Source organism: Aptenodytes patagonicus, chromosome 2 (assembly GCF_965638725.1).
Source record: "Aptenodytes patagonicus chromosome 2, bAptPat1.pri.cur, whole genome shotgun sequence".
Lineage (NCBI taxonomy): Eukaryota > Metazoa > Chordata > Aves > Sphenisciformes > Spheniscidae > Aptenodytes > Aptenodytes patagonicus.
In genome coordinates, this window is record NC_134950.1 from 151468723 (window position 1) to 151488436 (window position 19714).

Consider the following 19714-nt stretch of genomic DNA (forward strand, 5'->3'; position numbering starts at 1 on the left):
GGGGGGGGGTGTAATTGGATTGCTCCTGCAACACCCCCCCACCCCCAGTTCATTAAATTCTGAAACAACAGCCTTCTAGAAATGTAAATGTGTTCTACCTGCCTAGTAATCAGTGGGCAGGTCTCCATGGTAGAAGTAAATAACAAACCACAAACTACTAAATAGGTAGCAAAGAACTAAAGTCTCAAACACTAGAAACCTTTTTTTTCTTTTACAAATTAAAAGCACAAGTGTTGGGGGGAGGGGAGAGGTATCTTTGCTTTTGTTTTGTCCTTTAGTAGCACGATATCCATTAGGTAAAAATGCTGCCAGACTTAACATCCATTCTGTGTCAGATACGAATTTAAGTTAAAGGCTTGATTTTGGTGTTAGAAAACAAAGTTCACTACAGCTAGACAATTTTAATTTTCTATTTGAAAAGCTGTCTCCAAAATCAATCTATTTTTAAAACTGTTTAATTTTACTAACACTACTAACTGCACAGAAACCATTTTATGACAATTTGTCAGCTTTTCTTTGCACAAATGTCTTGAAATACCTTAGTATGTCTGGGGTCTTTTGTTTACAGTATGTTACCATTAATTTAAAAATAAACAAACTGCAGACATGCAAAACAGATTTTCCTATTTGTTAATTTTTCAGAGTAAAGTTTCAAACAAAAATCTCTACAGTAGACTCAAAAACCTGTATGTTCAAGATGCACAACCTGTTAATCTTAAATTGAACACAACTCATTACATATTCTAATCACACCATTTCCAGAATTAAATCTGCACTGAAAGGCCTAATTTGGTGCAACACATTGACCAAAATATTTTAATTAAAAATATTCTGAGTTAGTCGCAGGCCTAATTACAGGAATAGAAATAGGGCCTATATTGTCATGCAGGTCAGTAGAACTCAGTAGTAGGTTTTTCTCAAGTAAATTGACCGATCCAGGAATAATAGCGCAGCTGCTAAACTGCCAGTCTTGACATGTAAATCAATTTAAATGCAACAACTGCACTAGCTACTTTGATAGTTATTAAATTGATACCTTGGAGATGTACTAAAAAAAATTTCCACAAGCAAATTCATTTTTTCAAGCAGAAAAAAAGGCAATGGTTTTCAATTAAAAAAATATACTTTAATTCAGTGCATCTAGGAAAGCTGACTTCTGATAAAACATTTGTTCAAATTGGCACTGTTATTTCTATGCAAAAGACTTAACACCTCAGGATTCTGCAGTGTTCTGAATGATACCAGAAGTAAAATTCATATTACAAAATTCTATCTTCCATGACAATTATGAGCATACTAAGATTAATATCCATTATTGTAAAATTTGAAGTAATAAATTTTTTCCTTTCCCAGTAAGTCAGAACGAATTAACTACTGATGCCTTAACACAAACTCTGTTCAGAAAAATTGCTTAGGATGTTATTTCGAAACTAAAACTTCTACTTAACTTTTTGTTTAAGAATTAAGTAGAAGTTTTAGCATTTAAAAATAATAATGCATTTGCTAAACATTTTATTGTTAGAATACAAGAAAATATTTTAGAAACAAAACCATTTTTAAAACAAATTAGGTTGATAAGATTTCACAAAAGATGCTCTTCCTTTGAAAGCTTCAGAGAAATATACGTAGTATCAAGAAAGAATTTTTTCTAATACTACTATAAATTTATTAAGTATTTGCCTCTCTTACACACTAAGACTTGTTAATTGATGTACTGAAAATATGGGTACTGATTAAATAAGGTCCATATATGCTAATGGTAACAATATAGTAATACGTAAAACAAGATTGCAAACTAACATTTGGCAACCGTGTTCTATTATAAATTATCTGTTAAGAAAAAATAAATTAAGACAGCAGAGTCTCTTGCATTAAACACTTTAAACAGCACTCTGTATTTACTAGGCTATGTCCGCTGTTCTGAACAACAGTCTCCAAGGATTAAGTCTCAGAATCAATGCTCTATTGATTTTACTATCAATGAGCATTATGGCTCACACGACTGGCCATTTTAAGGGAAGATAGCTTCTATTATAACCCACTTTTTAGAATATATACTGTTAAAAGATAAATCACTGCTTTCAAGAGTAATTAAGCTCTGTATTTGAAAAATAAAGATATCAGCGATTTTTAGGTTTTCAACTGGAAAATGATCCTACTGAAACTCAGAAGCTTCCCATAATTTTTAAATCTTGATTTCCAAATTTAGGATGTGGTTTAATTAAAACCAAGTTTCTCATGAAAGAATTTCTTTATAGAAACCTATATTAACTGTGAAAGATAGTTAATCCATGTGCATCAAGACCTACATTCAAAATTTAATTACAAAGCATTCTTCTTTTGGCAACCTATATTAATTGTTACTCTATGTAAGGAAAAAAAAAAAATCAAGCTGAAAAGGAAAAATACATCTGCAGTATTTTTTCCTCAGACATACGTACACAGAATGCAGCAAATCTTTGACATATGAGTATGCCTGCCAGTTGTCTCTGAAATGTAGCAGTCGGCAAGCCAAAAAAACCCAAAGCATGAGTACAGAAACAAAAAGACAAAAAAATCCCCCATTTGTAACTGAAGTTGAATCTTTATTTTAAAACTCAGGATTCTATACAAGACTGGTTAGTCTTGTACTAACGAGTAACCAATTGCAAGATCATTAAAATTTCATTCTTCTGTAAAGTTTCATGAAATATTTTTTAGAGCTCTTTGTAGAATCAATTACATTGCAAGAAAAAAATCCATTAGCTGTAGTAGCTAATTACAGTATCATCTATTTTAATAGAATTATAATTTACTTTTCCCTTTAAGAGAGCCACTGCATTTCATATTTCAAACAATTTCAGAGATCTGTTATAGTTTACATACTATAACCTTGAATTAATGAAATCTATTCTGAACTATGGGAAGACTGCACTGGCGTTTTATATTTTGGGGGCCTTTTTTCCTCAAGCTGTCAAAGACATCCAGTACAACATCAGGCAGAACAATTTATACTTATGAATACAGACATTTAATTATAATGAGAGCTAAGATAAACATCTTTCTTACTCTAAACAAGTATATCTTGATTCCTTTGCAAATGCTTCCTGTAATCAAGCCCACATTGTTACAGAGGATAGGCCTGGTAGGTAAAAAAAGCTCCTTAAAATGGTAACAAACAATGAAATTAAAAGCTAAGATTTTTGCCTAATTACAATTAATAGAAGTGCTTAAAACTATCTACTTTTTCATAAATTAAAAATAATCAAAGGCTAATAAAATTTATCATTGTCAAGTTGATTTACCAATAAATGCCCTAAAGTAAATTGTATTTTGGGAAATAAACCTATCTCTACATACCCTAAAGATAAACTTTTCTGTAGAATTTCACGCACTCTGCAGTGTGTATACAAAACAAAATATTACGTTCTGCTGCAGGTATGTTTAATTTAATGTTAAACACTGCTACATTAAACAATGCTGCATGTATGTTTAATGTTAGAATATTAGAATCTTTTGATTTTGTATCAGTCAAAGTGTGTAAGAAAAAAAGTACTGACACGGTAATATTACTATATTCTGTAGTACTAATAATAATATTAGTATACTTCACAAGCAACTATATAACTTTCTCAAAAAAGCAAACCACATTTTAATTATAAAGCCCTGTATTATAATTGTCAGTAGAAGAACTATAATATTTTAAGAAAGACTTCTGCCATCAGCTAAAGTAAAAATTCACTGATAAACATGAAAATACAAAGGTTTTAGAAAAATAATTACATATAGCTGGCCAACAGATCTGCCTTTTTAGAACGCTGTTTCTCTACATGCACACAAACAATTAACACCTCTGACATTCACCACGACATGGAGGAAGGGTGTAATTTTATTGTTTCAAAATAAGTTAATCGCTCACTCATACAGTGCAGGACCTTATTCTTGCCTTTACTGGTTCCACTCTCTGTACGCACACCAGGACCAATGCTGGATTACATCACCTTTGAGGTGAACAGTAAGAGGCAGGTACGGATAACTTCATTGTACAGAAGCAGAAGCCTGCAGCTCACTCTTCTCGAGGTGGTGTAATCCCGTGCCCCAAACCATTTAGGTGTCCAGTTGTGATGGGATTCCCAGCTAAACTGCCAGAATTCCTCACCAACTAATTTGTAAGAAATGGAACTAATTTCCATCTCATCCCATCAGGTCTTTGAGTTACTTTAGAAATAAAAACTACCACAGTGCCAAGGGGAAAGAAAAAAAAAAAATCTGGCAGAAAGCCTTGTTACAGCAGACGCAAATAAGTGTCTCTGGATTCAGGATAAAACTGAGTTACTGAGTTGATAAGCCGAGAGACAAAGGGTGCAGCATAGCTTCTCCCCAGTGCATGGGCATGACAGTAAACTTCGAGCCTCTTCCACTAGGTCCATCACCTCACACAATGCATAGCCAAATATCAACATCTAAAGTAGGAAGATCCCAAAAAGCAACGACTCTCCCCTTTCCTTTGCCGTACAGTTGCAAGAAACCCTTACACCAGAAAATATTACAGGGGGAGCAGTTCCTAGAGCACTTACTTAAGACTTGTTTTAAAGACATGCTACAGCAATGCCTTACAGGATAGACCACCCTCCATTTACAAGCTCAACTGAGAGTTTATCATTAGACTGTGTAATAAATCTGATCAATAAAGGTTTTCTCAAAGCAATGAGACCATACAGCTCTGCTACCCTACTTGTTATTTATAAACTCCGCATATTATTTCCAGAAAATTATCTGAAGGTAAACACCATTTAATCCACTATATTTATATTTAATCAACTATAGAAGCAATATCAACCATACATCCACACTGTGCAAGAAAAATATGACATTGTCTACGTACAAAATAAGTTATTGACAATGAAATCAATCTAAGCTAGAATAATCTACTGCTGCTTTAACTTCTCATTTGTAATCACTGTGCTGCACTAATTAACAATATTCTCACAAACAAGCTGGGTAAGTTAGTCACATTCATAATGTATCCAAGGCTTAAAAACGTATTTTTTTTTACAAGCTACTGCATCACAGTTCCATGCAAAATACTGCTATTACAGCTGCAAGGGAATTCCTAGAAGTTACATGCTGGAACTAAGTTCCAGAGAGGCAATATCACAAAGTGTATGTAAATAATGTTATAAACAAAAAGGTGGGAAAATTTTGGGGATAACTCACTTTTCAAGTGGTCTAAAACTATGTAACTAGCATTTTTTTTTTAAACTTTCCTTGAGTAGAACTTCACAACAAAATTGTCTTGTGAGAGGTGAAATAAAAAAAAATACAAATTTCCAAAAGTACTTCCTATGAAGTACATTTTCATGACACTTCAAGAGAGGATTATCAAAAAGTAGATAGTCTGTACTATAAAACCTGGACTCCTGCCAAGACATCTACAAAGCCAAAAACCCTTCAAGAAATGTCTTGTGAAGCTCTGTTTAAAGGCTTGTAAGCCGAAGGATGATTTACCAAAACTCCAACCCAAAAGCAAAACTCGTTCAGTGCCCCAGTTTTCCTGATAATCATTAGTTTAAATGGTCATCCGCTTAAAAGGGGGGGGGGGGGGAGAAGTTCAGAACAGTCTTCCAGAAAGCAGATCAGCCCCAGGTTTTCAATTCTTAATCCTATCCCCTTCAGGTACTGCTGGACCTGCTCCTGAAGCTGCAAGGACAACTATAATTTATTAAAAAAAAAAATTATGCTATGCATATCAAAGTTTACAGTATTATAGATAAAACATCTGAAAGAAAAAACAATGCACTAAGCAACAGAAAATGTTGAAGAAGACATACACTGGAAATAATCCCTAAATATCATGCAACAAACCTTTTATTGATATAATGAGATACAACTGACAGTTGAATCAGTGGCCTATATTTTCAACCACAGCTTTAATAAAGCAAGCAATGATAATTGACACAACTCAACAAAAAGTGATATAATTGTTAAGTGTGAAAAAAATTGCTCCAAATAACAGCTAGCTTTTAAAGTTTTTTCAAATACTAGTTTTAAAGAAGAATAACCAGGATATCACACAAATATATACACCAGCTTCCCCTTTAAGCCACACAAAATCTTTAATTAAACAGCTACATAGGAATTACAAACTTAAATTATGCAAAAAATCATCTGAAAAGTTACAATTAAGCCAAATAGGACTTCAATATATCACTGGCATGAATACTTTATTTAAGAACCTGTGCAAATTAACTCACCTCTGTCTCCTTTCTTCATCCTTTAAAACCTCATAGATGGCCACCAACTAAAACAAAAACAGAAAAAAAAACCACGCAAAAGAGTTTACTTTAGGATTGAGTTTATAAAGTTTGAATAGCAGTATCATATTTTACATTCACAACTAATGGCCTTTGCTAGTTTTCACTTTTCCCTACAGCACTAAGAAGCAAAATCAGTAAGCAAAAGAAACAGTGACATATTCATATACAAAGTGTCATCAGATACACAGACAAGCAACTCGTACAAAAGATTTGGTTTTTTCCCTCCTCATATCTGTCAAACTGACTCTTGTCTCAGTTACACCTTAAAAATAAAAGGTATCATTTGTTTCATCCTAAAAATCTTACTGAAATTAAGTAGCCTGTATTTAGTCATCAGAAGTGTATTTTTGAAGGCAGAGCTAATTACAACAGTCTCATGTTTCACCCTGTAAAGATTCAAAAGGCAAAAATTCAAAAACTAAAATGAATTATTTTCATTAAATTATGCCTAAATATGACTTGCATTGAGAACTGACCAGAAGTTTTCCCTACTGCTTTTGAAAAGACTATTTATAAAGTCTTACATAAAGTGCAAAACATTTTCCTCCTAAGAGTATAAGTCTAAGTGTTATGTTCAAATTATTTTTAATATACAGGTAAATACTAAATCTGAGTTATTCAACAAATTCATTCCAAAAAAGTGTACTTGTTTTTAATCTAGCTACACCAGGAAAAATGTAATTCAGTGTTCAACTCAGTCATTTCAAAGGTGTACCATTGTTCTTACTAAAACAACATCATCATAAAAAATTCTGATTCTATTTTCCCTAAAACTTTTAATGCCACACATTGCACTTACTTGCCTAAACTGTGTTTCTGCATTTTCATCCTTATTCTTGTCTGGGTGTAAAATTAGTGAAAGCTTTCGATATGCTTTCCGAATGTCTGCAGACGAAGCACCCTGAAAAAGGAAAACAAAGCAAACTGTCAGAAACTAATTCTCAGAACTTTGTCAAGATGTGAAGACAGCCAACCAAGTGCAGGAACTAAGGCAACATAATTTGAGATGTCTAACAACCAAACCATGCAACCAGCCTAGCCTAAATGACTGAACAGTCATTCAGTCCAATTCATCTTTCATCTTAACTTCTTTCATTACCATACATCCATTACAATATTTGCCAAAACTTCCAAACACTTTCTTGCTTAAAAACTAACCCTAGCACCTTCTGCACCATTTAAAAGTTCAAATAAAAACTGAAAATTATTGCACCTGCACATCTTCAAGACAGACATCATTTCAGCAAATTATCATGCTCAATTTCCCAAACTCAGGACTTGCTATAAACTCTTCCCTTATTAATATTTACATGTAATTCACCACTAATAGGACTTCCATTCAACTTCAGCTTCACCATGTCTAAAGAACTGTATTTTTCTAAAGTAGCTTCAAATTGCAGTCTTGAAGCTATACTGTAGCACTGACATCAATCTATACCTTAACCATTATAAGAATTGCACACATTTTGGGAGAAAAAATAAAACTCAGAACGTAAAATACATCAATGATGTACCAACTCAGCTGCACAATGCACAAATTTCTGAATTAATGACTGCTATTTAGTACATGCTATAAAGATATCCAGAAATGGAAGATTTCAAGAGTTGTATTATATAGTAAGGTGTTACACCTGTATTATATGAGGTGTTACACTCACCACAAGATCCACAAAACATCACTTTTAAGCAGAACTACTTGCATTCTATTACTAACATGTCCAAGGCAACATTTTAGAAATCAACTGTTTTATCTGACAATTTTTATTTCTTGAATTTATATATATTGTTCCCCAGTATATTCTCTCTCTCAAAATTACAGTGTCGATTGGGTTTTAAAAACCACCAAAACCCAGATCTGAATTAGCTGTGAGAGGAACAGAGCTGAAATAAGATAATAATTAATGCAATACTGTAATTAGTCTGTCAGGCTTTTTATTACAAATCATTATTTTCATTGTAAAATTTTCAGTTTTATAACATGAGGCTATAATAATGCTGTATACAAGTTTGGGCCAGGAGTGAATATTAGAGAAAGACCGGAGGAGGGGAAGGGGAAAAGGATAAAGCAGAGAAAAATGCAGAACTTGTGAAAATTCAGCTTTGAAATTATATTTTAAGGAAGCTGGTATTATCCCCTAATGCAAGACCGAGGTTTCCACAGTCTCTTGTCTGTCAAAAGAAGCTGCTTTTACTACTCACAGGGAAGATTTCTCCTGAAAAGACCGCACATGCGTTTTTTCATTTTTCAATTTTCCAACAGCTACTTCTAAGGTGTGTGCACACCAAAGCAGAATTCCTCTGGTTAAGTACCAGCTTGCTTCCAGCTTGATTACTGCCAGCGAGTTGTTTCATATTGCCATTGTTTTATAGGTTTATTTTTAACTCTTGGTTAAGGGGAAGGAAGAGACAGTGACTAAGTATCTATTCTAAGCACAAAGAAACACTAAATTCTTGAGATGTAGACTTAATAGAATTATATTAAATAAATGCAAAAATGCAAAGTAAATAAATCTTTTAAAAATTAGGGATTGAGACCATGATAACCTCAAGAAATGAGCACCTCCAGACCGTGTATTTGGGATAAACCACAGCTTATTCCTTCTCTGCCACACATTTAGATGTGCCTGGTATTATTTTTGGAACACTCCCGATGAACAGTTAAAAACCTGATAAAAGCACATTAAAGAGTTGTCCCACAGTATTCTTCCAATTACTTCAAACAATAAACAAGCAAAAAAAAGTAAGCAACCATGATTATTTGTGTAAAAGATCAGGACAAAAGGTAGTTTATCTGTTTCATGCTTAAGCAAAGCAAGAGATCCCAAGTCAACTCTGAAATAATAAAGTTGCTTAAATATTTATGTTGCTCCACCTTGAGAAGTTGAAACAAAAATTTATAAATTTACAAAAACAGATTGTTCATCTTAGTTACCAGAAATAATTTAGAGGTTTTGTTTCCCCTCATCTACCAACCCAGACAGCCACTTCATAAACGACGTGGGCTTGTCTTCAAAACAAAATATAGTATTTCAACAGTACTACAGCAAATAAAAATCAGGAAATAGTTTACTGGCCATGGTTTTAGCTAAACCATGAAAGTGATCTTTATGAACATATCAGCTAATTGTAATTAAGCCCCTACAAGGTTGAAAAGGGAACAATACCACCGATAAGTAATTAAATACAGGACGTTGCTGTAAATGATTTAATTACAACTGGTCCATATAAATTTCTAAAGCGACAATAAGTCTGCCTGCTAACCAAATCTTCACAATACTGTCAAGCACAACACAGGAAAATTATGCATTTTCCAAACATTTGCTAATTTGTGCTACCTACGGGTAACGCTAGGCATCTTCAGGTGAGGTTCCAGATCCCCTAGGAGCTGCCCTGAACAAAAGTGGCTGTTTTTTGAGAAAAGCCTCTCATCACTACAGAACTTCCTAGCAGAGTATGACCCTAAATAAGCTACAAAGAACGATTCTTTTCAAACTAAAAAAGAAACATCTACCATACTGAAGTCAGCTGTTCTAAGAGACTTTCATTTATAGCTGACTGACTCTGTTGGCCACCTTCAGTAACATTTCCATAAAGGCTGAGCAACAAAACACTGAGTTAAAAGTCAGTGTTTTCTACAGACTAAGATATTATTTTACATATTAGGGCAGAAGTCCAAAGATTAGACAGAGAAAGCCATGACCACACTAAGGTTTTGTTTGTTTCAAAGAAAAAGCTCAGAAGGCGTGTTGGATGGCTCCATTTACAATTCAGAAGTCTCGATCTCAGTTACATCTAAGAAGGGAAAAATAAAATCTGTATAGGCATATCAGTTAATAGCAGAAGGGGCTAGTAATGTTACAGACAGCTAGTGCATTCAGTGATTTCTCCAACACTGTGCTTCAGGTTGGCAAGTTTTGCCACCAAATAAGGCAAATGAGCCTGTCACACTGTCTCCCTCATGTGGATACAAACATCAAAAGCATCACCCTATTTCTTGGTAACTATCTTTTCAAAGCAATATTGTCCCGTCACATTTCCAAGGTTGAACATCTCTTTACACACCCGTTTCCAGTTAACGGATCTTACAAGTTGAGAACCACTCTCACTGCAACAACAGCACACACTTCCACATGCAGCATCTAAGTCCATTTTCATATGAGTCACTGCTGTTCAGGAGGAAAAAAGGCAATACTCCATCACATATATTTTGAAAAACAAAGCATAAAATAAGCACTTATATTAAAAGATAATGCAAAATGAATGCTCTAAGCTAAAATAAAAACTGCTCAGCTGTCAGCTGCATAGCTGGAAAAAACGCACAAGAGTAGACAAGTCAATGGAGGAAAAGGTGTTTTGTCCTAGAATTAGTTCTCAGAAATACCAAACTGCAGGTCTATATTTAGGTAGGCCACAGTTTGGCCTCTTATGCATGCAAATATTCATGTGGGAATTTTTTAATTGCTAACACTTCATTGAACAAGCAGAGTGTCCATGTGTCTAGTTACATGTCCATGTGTCTAGTTACATGACCTCTAAGTAGAAGTTAAAAGTTCGATCTTTTACACTTTTTCGCACAATCCCTTACACTACAAACAAGCATTATAGCACACAAACAAAATTACCATTTGAAGGAATCAACAGTATGTCAAAAGTTAAACACATTTCTGAAGGTACTCTGTTGGAATTTTTAATTTTTGTCTAAACGGTGATACACATCAGATTCCCAGGGAAGGGGAGAAGAGGAAACATTCTTCTCACTATTTATGTCATTTACTTTTGGCAGCTTGTTCAATTCAGACAATGAAAAATGCATTACTAAATTTTATTTTACTCAGCATCATTGTCATATTCTCTAGTATTACCAAGAAAAGTTCTATCATTAGACTACAAATACATAAGGAGAAACAAAGAAAGGATTTTTTCACAACACCTAAAAAAATAAATAATCTAAATAGGCATTTGCCTTCCATTTTTTTAAAATTAAATTCTTGCTGAAAATGCACAAAGATTCAAATCTGATCTCCTCCTCTGTCTTTACAAATTCAGGCTCCCGCCTACAGAGTTCACTTCCACCTTTACAATAAATAGAAAAACTGGTGTAGTACAGTACATTACTCCATTGCCTTCTATTCCTAATATAACTATGATTACTAATGAAGCTAAAAAAAAAAAAAAAAAGCCTCATTATGGTCCCAAGACAATTCTTGGTGAACACGTAACGTATCAGATATTGCCATAGGCAAACAGTGATTAGGTCAAGGGGAAAAAATAATCAATGTCTACATAGTTTTCACTTACCAACATATACAATTCAAAACCTAAATTGTTCCCTTGAGTGCAATGCAGTTATACAACAAGACTTAGTTACTTACAATTTAGCAACTGCTTCTAACGCAGTAAATGTGCTCAATTCATCTTGGGTTTTAAATATGCCTGCCGATGTCTTCAAATAGGTGGCGTTATCTTTATTAGCAATGGGAAGGCATGTGGTCCAGAGGACCAAGTATGCGGATAGAAATCACGTTTCTATTCACTTGCAGTTTGTTCAATCACTTGTTAATGAGTGAAAAGAGAATGACATCTGTATATCTATTTCATTGCAGTGCTGCTGAATAACTGTGTAGAATTTTCCACAGTGGGTGTTACTGAAGCTATACGGCAACGAAAAGCGACAATTGTATAGAGCACCAGCCGACCGTATTTCAAGTGTGAACCTTATACCTGTAAATAACCTCAGTGCACGCAGGCCTTCATGAGGCCTTTTTCAACCTCCCCAAATTATAAATCAAACTTATATAACTCTTGTGTTTGGGGTTTATTTTATTCAAGAGCAATCCAAATGTATATGGCTCCTTCAACAAAATATTCCATTCAGAATTTTTGTGTAGAAGAAGGGGTATAAGTCACTACTTCCCTTCTGGTAACCATCAGGTATACAAGTTGAAGCAGAATGGTACAGAAAAAGAAACAAAAATTAAGTTTTGTAAATTCACAATCACATATTTTTCTTCCGTGATTTGAAACTGCAGGATGCACAGGCTGTCCCACAAAAATTCACAAAACAAGCAGGGGCAGATAACTGGACAGAAGCTACAGCTGTCTATTAAACATTGTGTCAACATTGCTACTTTCTACCTGGCTGTTTTCATGTGAAGTCCACAGAAAACTAATATCCATAAGTGTCAGAGACCAAACAAACATGACCGTAGGCCAACAACTGAATATCCACAGTCCTCATTCTTTGAGCAACATCAAGGAACACAGTGTGACCCCTCCTAAGTGTCTCGCTCTCATATGGGGACAAAACAGCAACCACTGTTGCTCCACAACCCTTCTCTAGGTCATTCTTAGCATGGAAACCATATAGCTGTGACCCTTCTTCCAACCCGATTCTCACCCCCACTTTGGTTCAGCACAGGCTGACACATACCTTTCAACCTGCTTGAAGACCATTCTGACTCTGGAAGCTTACCACCAAAATTGTGTAATTTAATGGCTTGCATTCGCTCTAGACTTTGTACTTTTTTTTTTTTTTTTAAAATAATTAAAAAAGTAAACAAGACTCTCTTAAAAACAAACAAAAAAATTCCCACCATCAGTACCAATAGCCTTAAATGTCACAATACATATCTCCTGTGCACAATCACAAACATCCCCATTTCCTCAAACACCTTTTCGGAAAGTAATTTCCCTTAAAAAAAAAAAAAATAAAGTCACACCTGCATGCTGTTTCTACACACAAATTGCTCAGTAGCACCAGGAGGAAAAGCAACAGCTACATAAAGCAGACATACCCATGTCTAACATGGTTGCTCCTCTAACAGCAGCAACAGCACAAGACTAGGAAATAAATGAATCTTCACCCATATCAAACTTGATTAAAATACTGCTCCCATATTTGCTTCACATGCATCCACTGTAACCTGGTACTAATTTAAGCTCCCATGACCAGATTAGTTCCAAGAAGTACACCTGAGTTTGCCAAGTTTGCACTTGGAAAAAGCAAATTCCGGAGGTGGGAAGGACCTGCTGGCAATCCTGAAGAATATAACTCTAGGAAAGAAAAGCAAGTGTCTCCCAGAAGACCAAGCATTATCTGTGAACTTTTATAGTTAACAGATGTCAGCTGAGTTTTGGCTTAAATTTCTTGCTGCATAACCTTTGTTCAATTCACCCTTTATTTTGCTTGAACTTCTTTCTAAGACACTCATCTTTTTCAAGGATGTAAAATGAGTTAAACTCAATTTTGCTGCTTCTCTACAGATGAATGCTCCAAGTATACCCAGGCAGGAGGAGAGATCTGCTCTGCTGCAAACCAAGCCATGTGTCTCACAACATTCCGTTGATTTAAACTGAATAACAGCACAGCAGGGAAATACGTAGGAACTAAAAATAATGCTAAAAAGGTGTTTTAATGCTTTTTTATGTTGCTAAGTTTTAAAGCAATTCATGAAATGAAAATGAATACAAACCAGCACAATGTATTCCTGTGAGCTTCTGATAACTGGCACAATCCCTTCACTGGCATGTTTGTTTCCAGGGGAGTGTGTCAAATGAAAGAAGACTCTGTTTTCAGCCTAGCGTGCCAAATGAATGAAAATTCTGCTGCCTCATGCTTGAGAAACCAAAAAAAGTGTTTTTCTCAGCACAGGTGCACAATTACACGGGCTTAGGTTTTCTTGACCAATTTGAACAACAGTATTTATATGTAATTTTTTTCTTCTGTTGAAACTATTTTAGCCTTTTACCTTTTTTACTTAGATTTTCAGAAACTGATTATTTAGGAAAAATTAGATTGCCCAAGAGAACACTGTCATATATAACCATAAGTTATGATTTAACATGAGCTTTGTCTCTGAGATGCAGAGAACACTCATCAACTCTCAACACTTTTAGAGTTACTCTTCAAATTCAAAACGGAGAAAAGCTATCCAACAACAACTGAGGACATTATTCAAGCCAATACTGACTAATTTGAAATCCTGCCTTATAGTTTATTTCCATTTAGTTTTTCATTCTGGTAGTTCACAAGGAAGGAATGAGTAGGTATGCTTTATTTATTTCACATGTTTTTCCAGGAACACTATTACCTATTTGTTTTGATTCCATTTTATCTATTACATTTAATGTTTATGTATTTATCTAATATGTGTTATATATATTTTTATAATAGAGATAGTTGTGTATATTTATATATACCTGTGTGTATTCCCTTATAGGCTAAAGAAAGTTGTTTCTAAGGAGTTCTCTTGGAAATCTGCCTATTGCATCAGAGATTTCCAGTCTACAGCTCCCAGATAAAAATATTACCTACAAAATTCCTGATCCTGCAACATATTCACAGGAACTAAATTGCTGCAAAGAAAGACCACTGCTTTTACAGTCCAGGTTGGCAGGGAAAGCAAAATGTGATGTCTCCTGCAGCGCATTTCTTGCTCAATGCCTCTGCCCCTAGATAGCACAGCCCCCTGATTTCCAAAAGAGGTGACACTATACCCAAGGACAGCTGAATGCAGTCCACACTCACCACTGTGGAGCATCAGTCTAAGGTGGCGAAGATTTCGGGGTGTTGGATCTGACAAGTTCCAACCCTTCCTACAATGTAATGCCCAAAATATGCTGCTATTTGATTGTTTATATAGTTTTCTTGCTACAGTTCAGCTTTAGTATACTTCCAACTTCTTTCCAGAGGGTAAGGAATTAAAGGAAATTAGAGAATCAGCAAGGCTACATCCATACCAGGCCTTTACCTCCTTGTCCTCTTGCTTATCCTGTTCTCATTACACCCTTCCATCAGAACTGACATTACTGACCCATATGCTTCTATACACCTAGCCTGTCTTTTCAAATAACTGCTTCCCAGATCTCAATTTAAGCGTAATTTTTTGGAGGGAGATTACTAATGACCACAGACTTAGGTCTTAAAGAAAACCAAAGACCAACATTAAAAAAAAAAAAAACCACCCAACAAAAAAAAACACCCACAAAAAAATGCTTGGGCTACTAATGACTGAATTCCTGTGTCACCTGAACTGTTGCTGTCACTTTTGTGACTACATCTTTAATTGACTTGTAAGCTCTAAAACTTTTCATATTTTTGAAAGGTGTTTATTACCCTCCCTTCTGATGTCCAAAAAATGAGGAAAGGGCATACAAGACAGGATATAGGATGTATAGCTGAAAAGAAAATATTATAAAGCCATACAAGAAGCCAACAAAGAACAATTATCTCCAACACAGAAGTTTTCAAAAATCTACCCATTATCTTATGCATCCACACAACATTTATATGGTGAATAATCCCCACAGGCATCAACTTTCACAATAAACATTAACTATTTATTAGCAACTTCCTCAGCCCTATCAGCAGTGAAGGATACCAATTTATACGCCCATACACCCACACACATCCATCGTATGTATTTTCATACACAAACACAGAAATGCTAATATAAAACACATGTAAACAAGCGTACCTCCTCAGCAGTCCTTAATGCTTATACAATGCTCTAATTTACATTTGTAATTGCTGCTCAACTTCACAAAGTATTTTAAAAACATAGTTAAATAAAAGCTGTTACATTAGCTTGGAATGAATAGACAGTGATCATTTTCATATCTTGACTTAAGTAATGTTTTCAATGCACAACGTTTTTTAAACAAATGACAAAAACATGGGTATCATGAAGCTTCTCTTGCAGGTGCAAAACAAACTGGAAAGAAAATAAATCATACCTTGAAATAGTTAAAGGATCTAACTGTCAAAAATGAAAAGGTGTATCAAACAGGATTTTATGAGGTCTGTCCCAAGTCCACTGATACTCAATATTTTAACCGGCAAGTTGAATTACAGAATCACTGTTAAGCTGCTAGTTAACACTAACCTGGGAAAACCTACAAAGATGCTGTCAAAGAGAATTAGAATTTTAAAAGATCCAGACAAATTGGAGAATTGCTCTAAAAAAACCATGACATTATTTCCTAAGTGAAAGACTAATGGTCTACATCTGGATAGAATTCATCAACTGCACAAACACAGGATAGAAAAACGCAGTTACGCAGAAATGATCAGTGAATCACAAGCTGAGCGTGAGTCAGTAGCATGATGTCGCCTTTCTGTGCAGCACAGCCCACCATGACATGAGCAGTACGGCAACGAGCATCCATGCCATTTCACGCAGCAATTGTAAGACCTCAGCAGATTGCTGCGTCCAGTTCAAACAATGCGGTTAAAGCAAGCTATAAGCCTATTTGGAAGATAAGCAAAAAAATCTGAATAATAAGAGGTCTAGGAGAAAAAATAGTGACTTGTTCAGAGAAACTGAAAGAACAAGAGTGACTTAAGCCTAAAGAAAATGGAGCTGACACAAGGAAATTAACATCTTCAAATATGTAAAGGGTAGCTGTAAAGAAAAATGGAAGAATTGCCTTGTCTGATCTATCAGGGCTAAGCAGTAACAGTCAGATAACAGCAGAGGAAGATTTAAGTTAGGTACCAGGAAAACTTCCTAGAAGCATCACTAGCGTATCACTGGAACAGACTGCTGAAGTCTCCTTTACAGGCAGGTCTTGCATACATTTATCAGACGTGACTTAGATTTAACCGGTTCTGTCACAGCAGGGTATAGCAGGTTACTAACAGTCCTGTATTTTAGAATTTAAATATCCCTTTGATGATCGATTTAATAATTACTCTGAAAATATTCCAACTGGCTTTACTGCATCTGTTTATGTAGTTTAAAAGGTCCTGGCTGAAAGACAGTATTCTTGTCACACTGAAGATGACAGATGTTCATGCTGGAAAAGAAAGAGTCAATGAGATTTTCACAAAACCTAAAAGGGCTTCGAAAGGAGTGGCAAGTATCAAAAGGTGGCAGGAAACACTCCTTTGCTATGAATTTGAAGCCCCATGGGGCTCTGCTCCATGACTTGGACCACTAGGCATCAGGCTTATTTTTCCTGTTACATCACAGTCACTCTGAACTACTAAGAAAGTCATCCTGAGGTAGATGATCACTAATAAGTCATCCACATAATTTGAGCTTAGAGTACTTTCTCCACCCGTTATCAGCTTTAGCTTTGAAAGATAATACGGAACAGATATTAACAGCAAGGATCCTTGAGAATGTCAGATGAAAATAAGGACTAAACTGAACAAGACAAGCAAGCAGGAATTTCTACAAATATCATTAAAACTTTTCTAAAATTAAACTATTCCTTTAAAAATGTCTGTATTTGGTTAATTATAAATACATACTTAACTCCTGCAACAAAAACACCTAAATGAGGATATGGTAGAGCCACTGTAGTAAACCGTGTCCAGGCCCAGCAGTTATAATTTCTTCATTTATGACAGAAAGCAGGAGCACCTCTCTCAAAATCATATCTATATTATATTTTTATAATATATTTATATATTTTTAGAAATATATTTATTTTATATTTGCTTCCATCCTCCTTTTCCTATTGTTTACCTAGCTTCTGTATCATGCTATAATATTTCTGAAGGACTCCTTTTGCAGAAGCAATGTTATTTTTCTTAAAATAGCTTAAAAATAGCCCTGTCCACTGAACTTGAGCTTTGAGATCGAGGTGTACCTGAGTCTGCAGTCTTTCATTTGTTTGTTTGTCCTTCTAGAGCCTGGAAGAAGACACGAAGCATTTACTGAGATCAGGAAGTTTTTCATCTCACTGCTACAAAATCCACATTGTTCAGTTTGGACAAATCCTTAATACCTTTCTCCAGAAAATAAGAGTAGTTAAATGAAAAGCATAAAAAAGACGACCTCATGTGTGAGGTGGTTATGTTTAACACGAACAAAATCATATTAGGAGAACGTTACTCTCCTCCTTCCTCAAGGAGAAATTGTTCCACCATTTATTTCTGGCATATAGAACAGAAAATGTCTACAAATCTTGAGATCTTAAAAAAACAAATTTAAGTAATTAAGGAAAAAAAAGTCTTTTTTTTTTTTTTTTTAAACTTCAAACCCACCTGATCAGAAGTGGCAAAACACTGCATATTTTTAACCAAAGATGCTTCATTACAGACTATGTTAAGATAACTTTGAGATTATATAGGCTACTAATACCTCTGAAAGCTCCAAAATACATTTAAAAACCTGTATTAATTTATTTAAAATGCATTTCTATGAGTGTTCTTTCAAATGCACTGCTTTAAATAGCTAGGTTTATAAAGAACTACCAGCAGCATTTATCAAATTCCTTCCTTCTTTATTTAGAATACTTTCTATTGAACTAGTTAGGATTTAGCCCTACCCGTCATGTAGGAAAGTCGCATAATGATCCCTTTATACTCATTAACTACCATTTTAATGAGCTATTACTACCTCGGGACTCAGAAGACCTCAGGGAGGTTGTAACATGCCACTACCTATATAGTAATTCACTGCTGAGTTAGTACATAGCCTCCTTGAAAGAATATAGTAATGCCCTCCATCACTCTCTAGTACAGATGCCAGCATCAGCAAAATTTCTGCGTGTAAGACACCTCCCAGCCTAAAACTTAACAAACATCTCAGTTAAACTCCAATAAGCTTAACAGATGGCCCACCACTTTGCTAAAAGTTACCACACTCCTAACAAAGTGAGCTGAAAGCATGAGCATTGCCTGACCACCTCAACTCACAGTTCAATGGCATAAAACACGGCAAACCTGATAAAGGGCCAGGGCAGAAGGCAGGGGACACTAACATCCCAAAAGACTATTCACAAAACCTGCCAGAGTCTGTATGAGCCATAAATTAGCCAGCCGATGTTCAAATGTACGCGGATAAAGAAATCAAGTTTAGCATTAGGAACCATCGATTAAAATTCACACAGAAAATTAATTTATAAGCAACTGAAAGCTAAATAAAATTAAATTTAAAAAATCATGCCCATATTAAAAAAGCCATATATATGCAATGACTTGTGATGGAACTGCCTTGAAGACATCCCTTCCGATTCACTAGCAATTTTGTACGGAAAACTGGTATTATGGTCACTAAAAATGCTTATCTGACGCTATTTCTAGTGAGAATGAGCCAAATAATCCTTAAGGAAGATAATTACCTCTCAAGATTTATTGCAGCTGTGGGCAGATACTGTTACACACAGTGGCGCACTGTTCCCTGAATTGCCCTCTATGTTTTTCAAATCAAAATGTTTGAACTGAACCACACAGGCCCAAGTGAGAGGCAGAAAGATCACTTCCCTTTTCATAATGGCTTTTCATAAGGCCATTCCCTGCACGCAGTTACTGCTCTTCTCTTCCACTACTACCGTGGAGACATCGTTTGCATCAGGGAAGGAGGGGAGTAATTCATATTCATCCATAAACTGCCTCTCTCTTGGCCTACAAGAGCCGGAAGAAGAGCAGAAGACAGACTCTACCCAAACTGGGAGACCCTCGCAAC

General features: G+C 35.2%; 1 protein-coding gene across 1 annotated transcript in view; it reads right to left on the reverse strand.

Annotated features, from left to right (window-relative positions):
* Nucleotides 1-19714, reverse strand: part of DNAJC1 (DnaJ heat shock protein family (Hsp40) member C1) — a 123794-nt gene that overhangs the window by 75999 nt on the left and 28081 nt on the right. The window contains exons 2-3 of the mRNA XM_076331677.1: nt 7096-7197; nt 6234-6280 (exon numbers count right to left, since the gene is read on the reverse strand). Coding sequence (XP_076187792.1) covers nt 6234-6280; nt 7096-7197 — 149 coding nt within the window. The remainder of the gene's footprint in view (nt 1-6233; nt 6281-7095; nt 7198-19714) is intronic.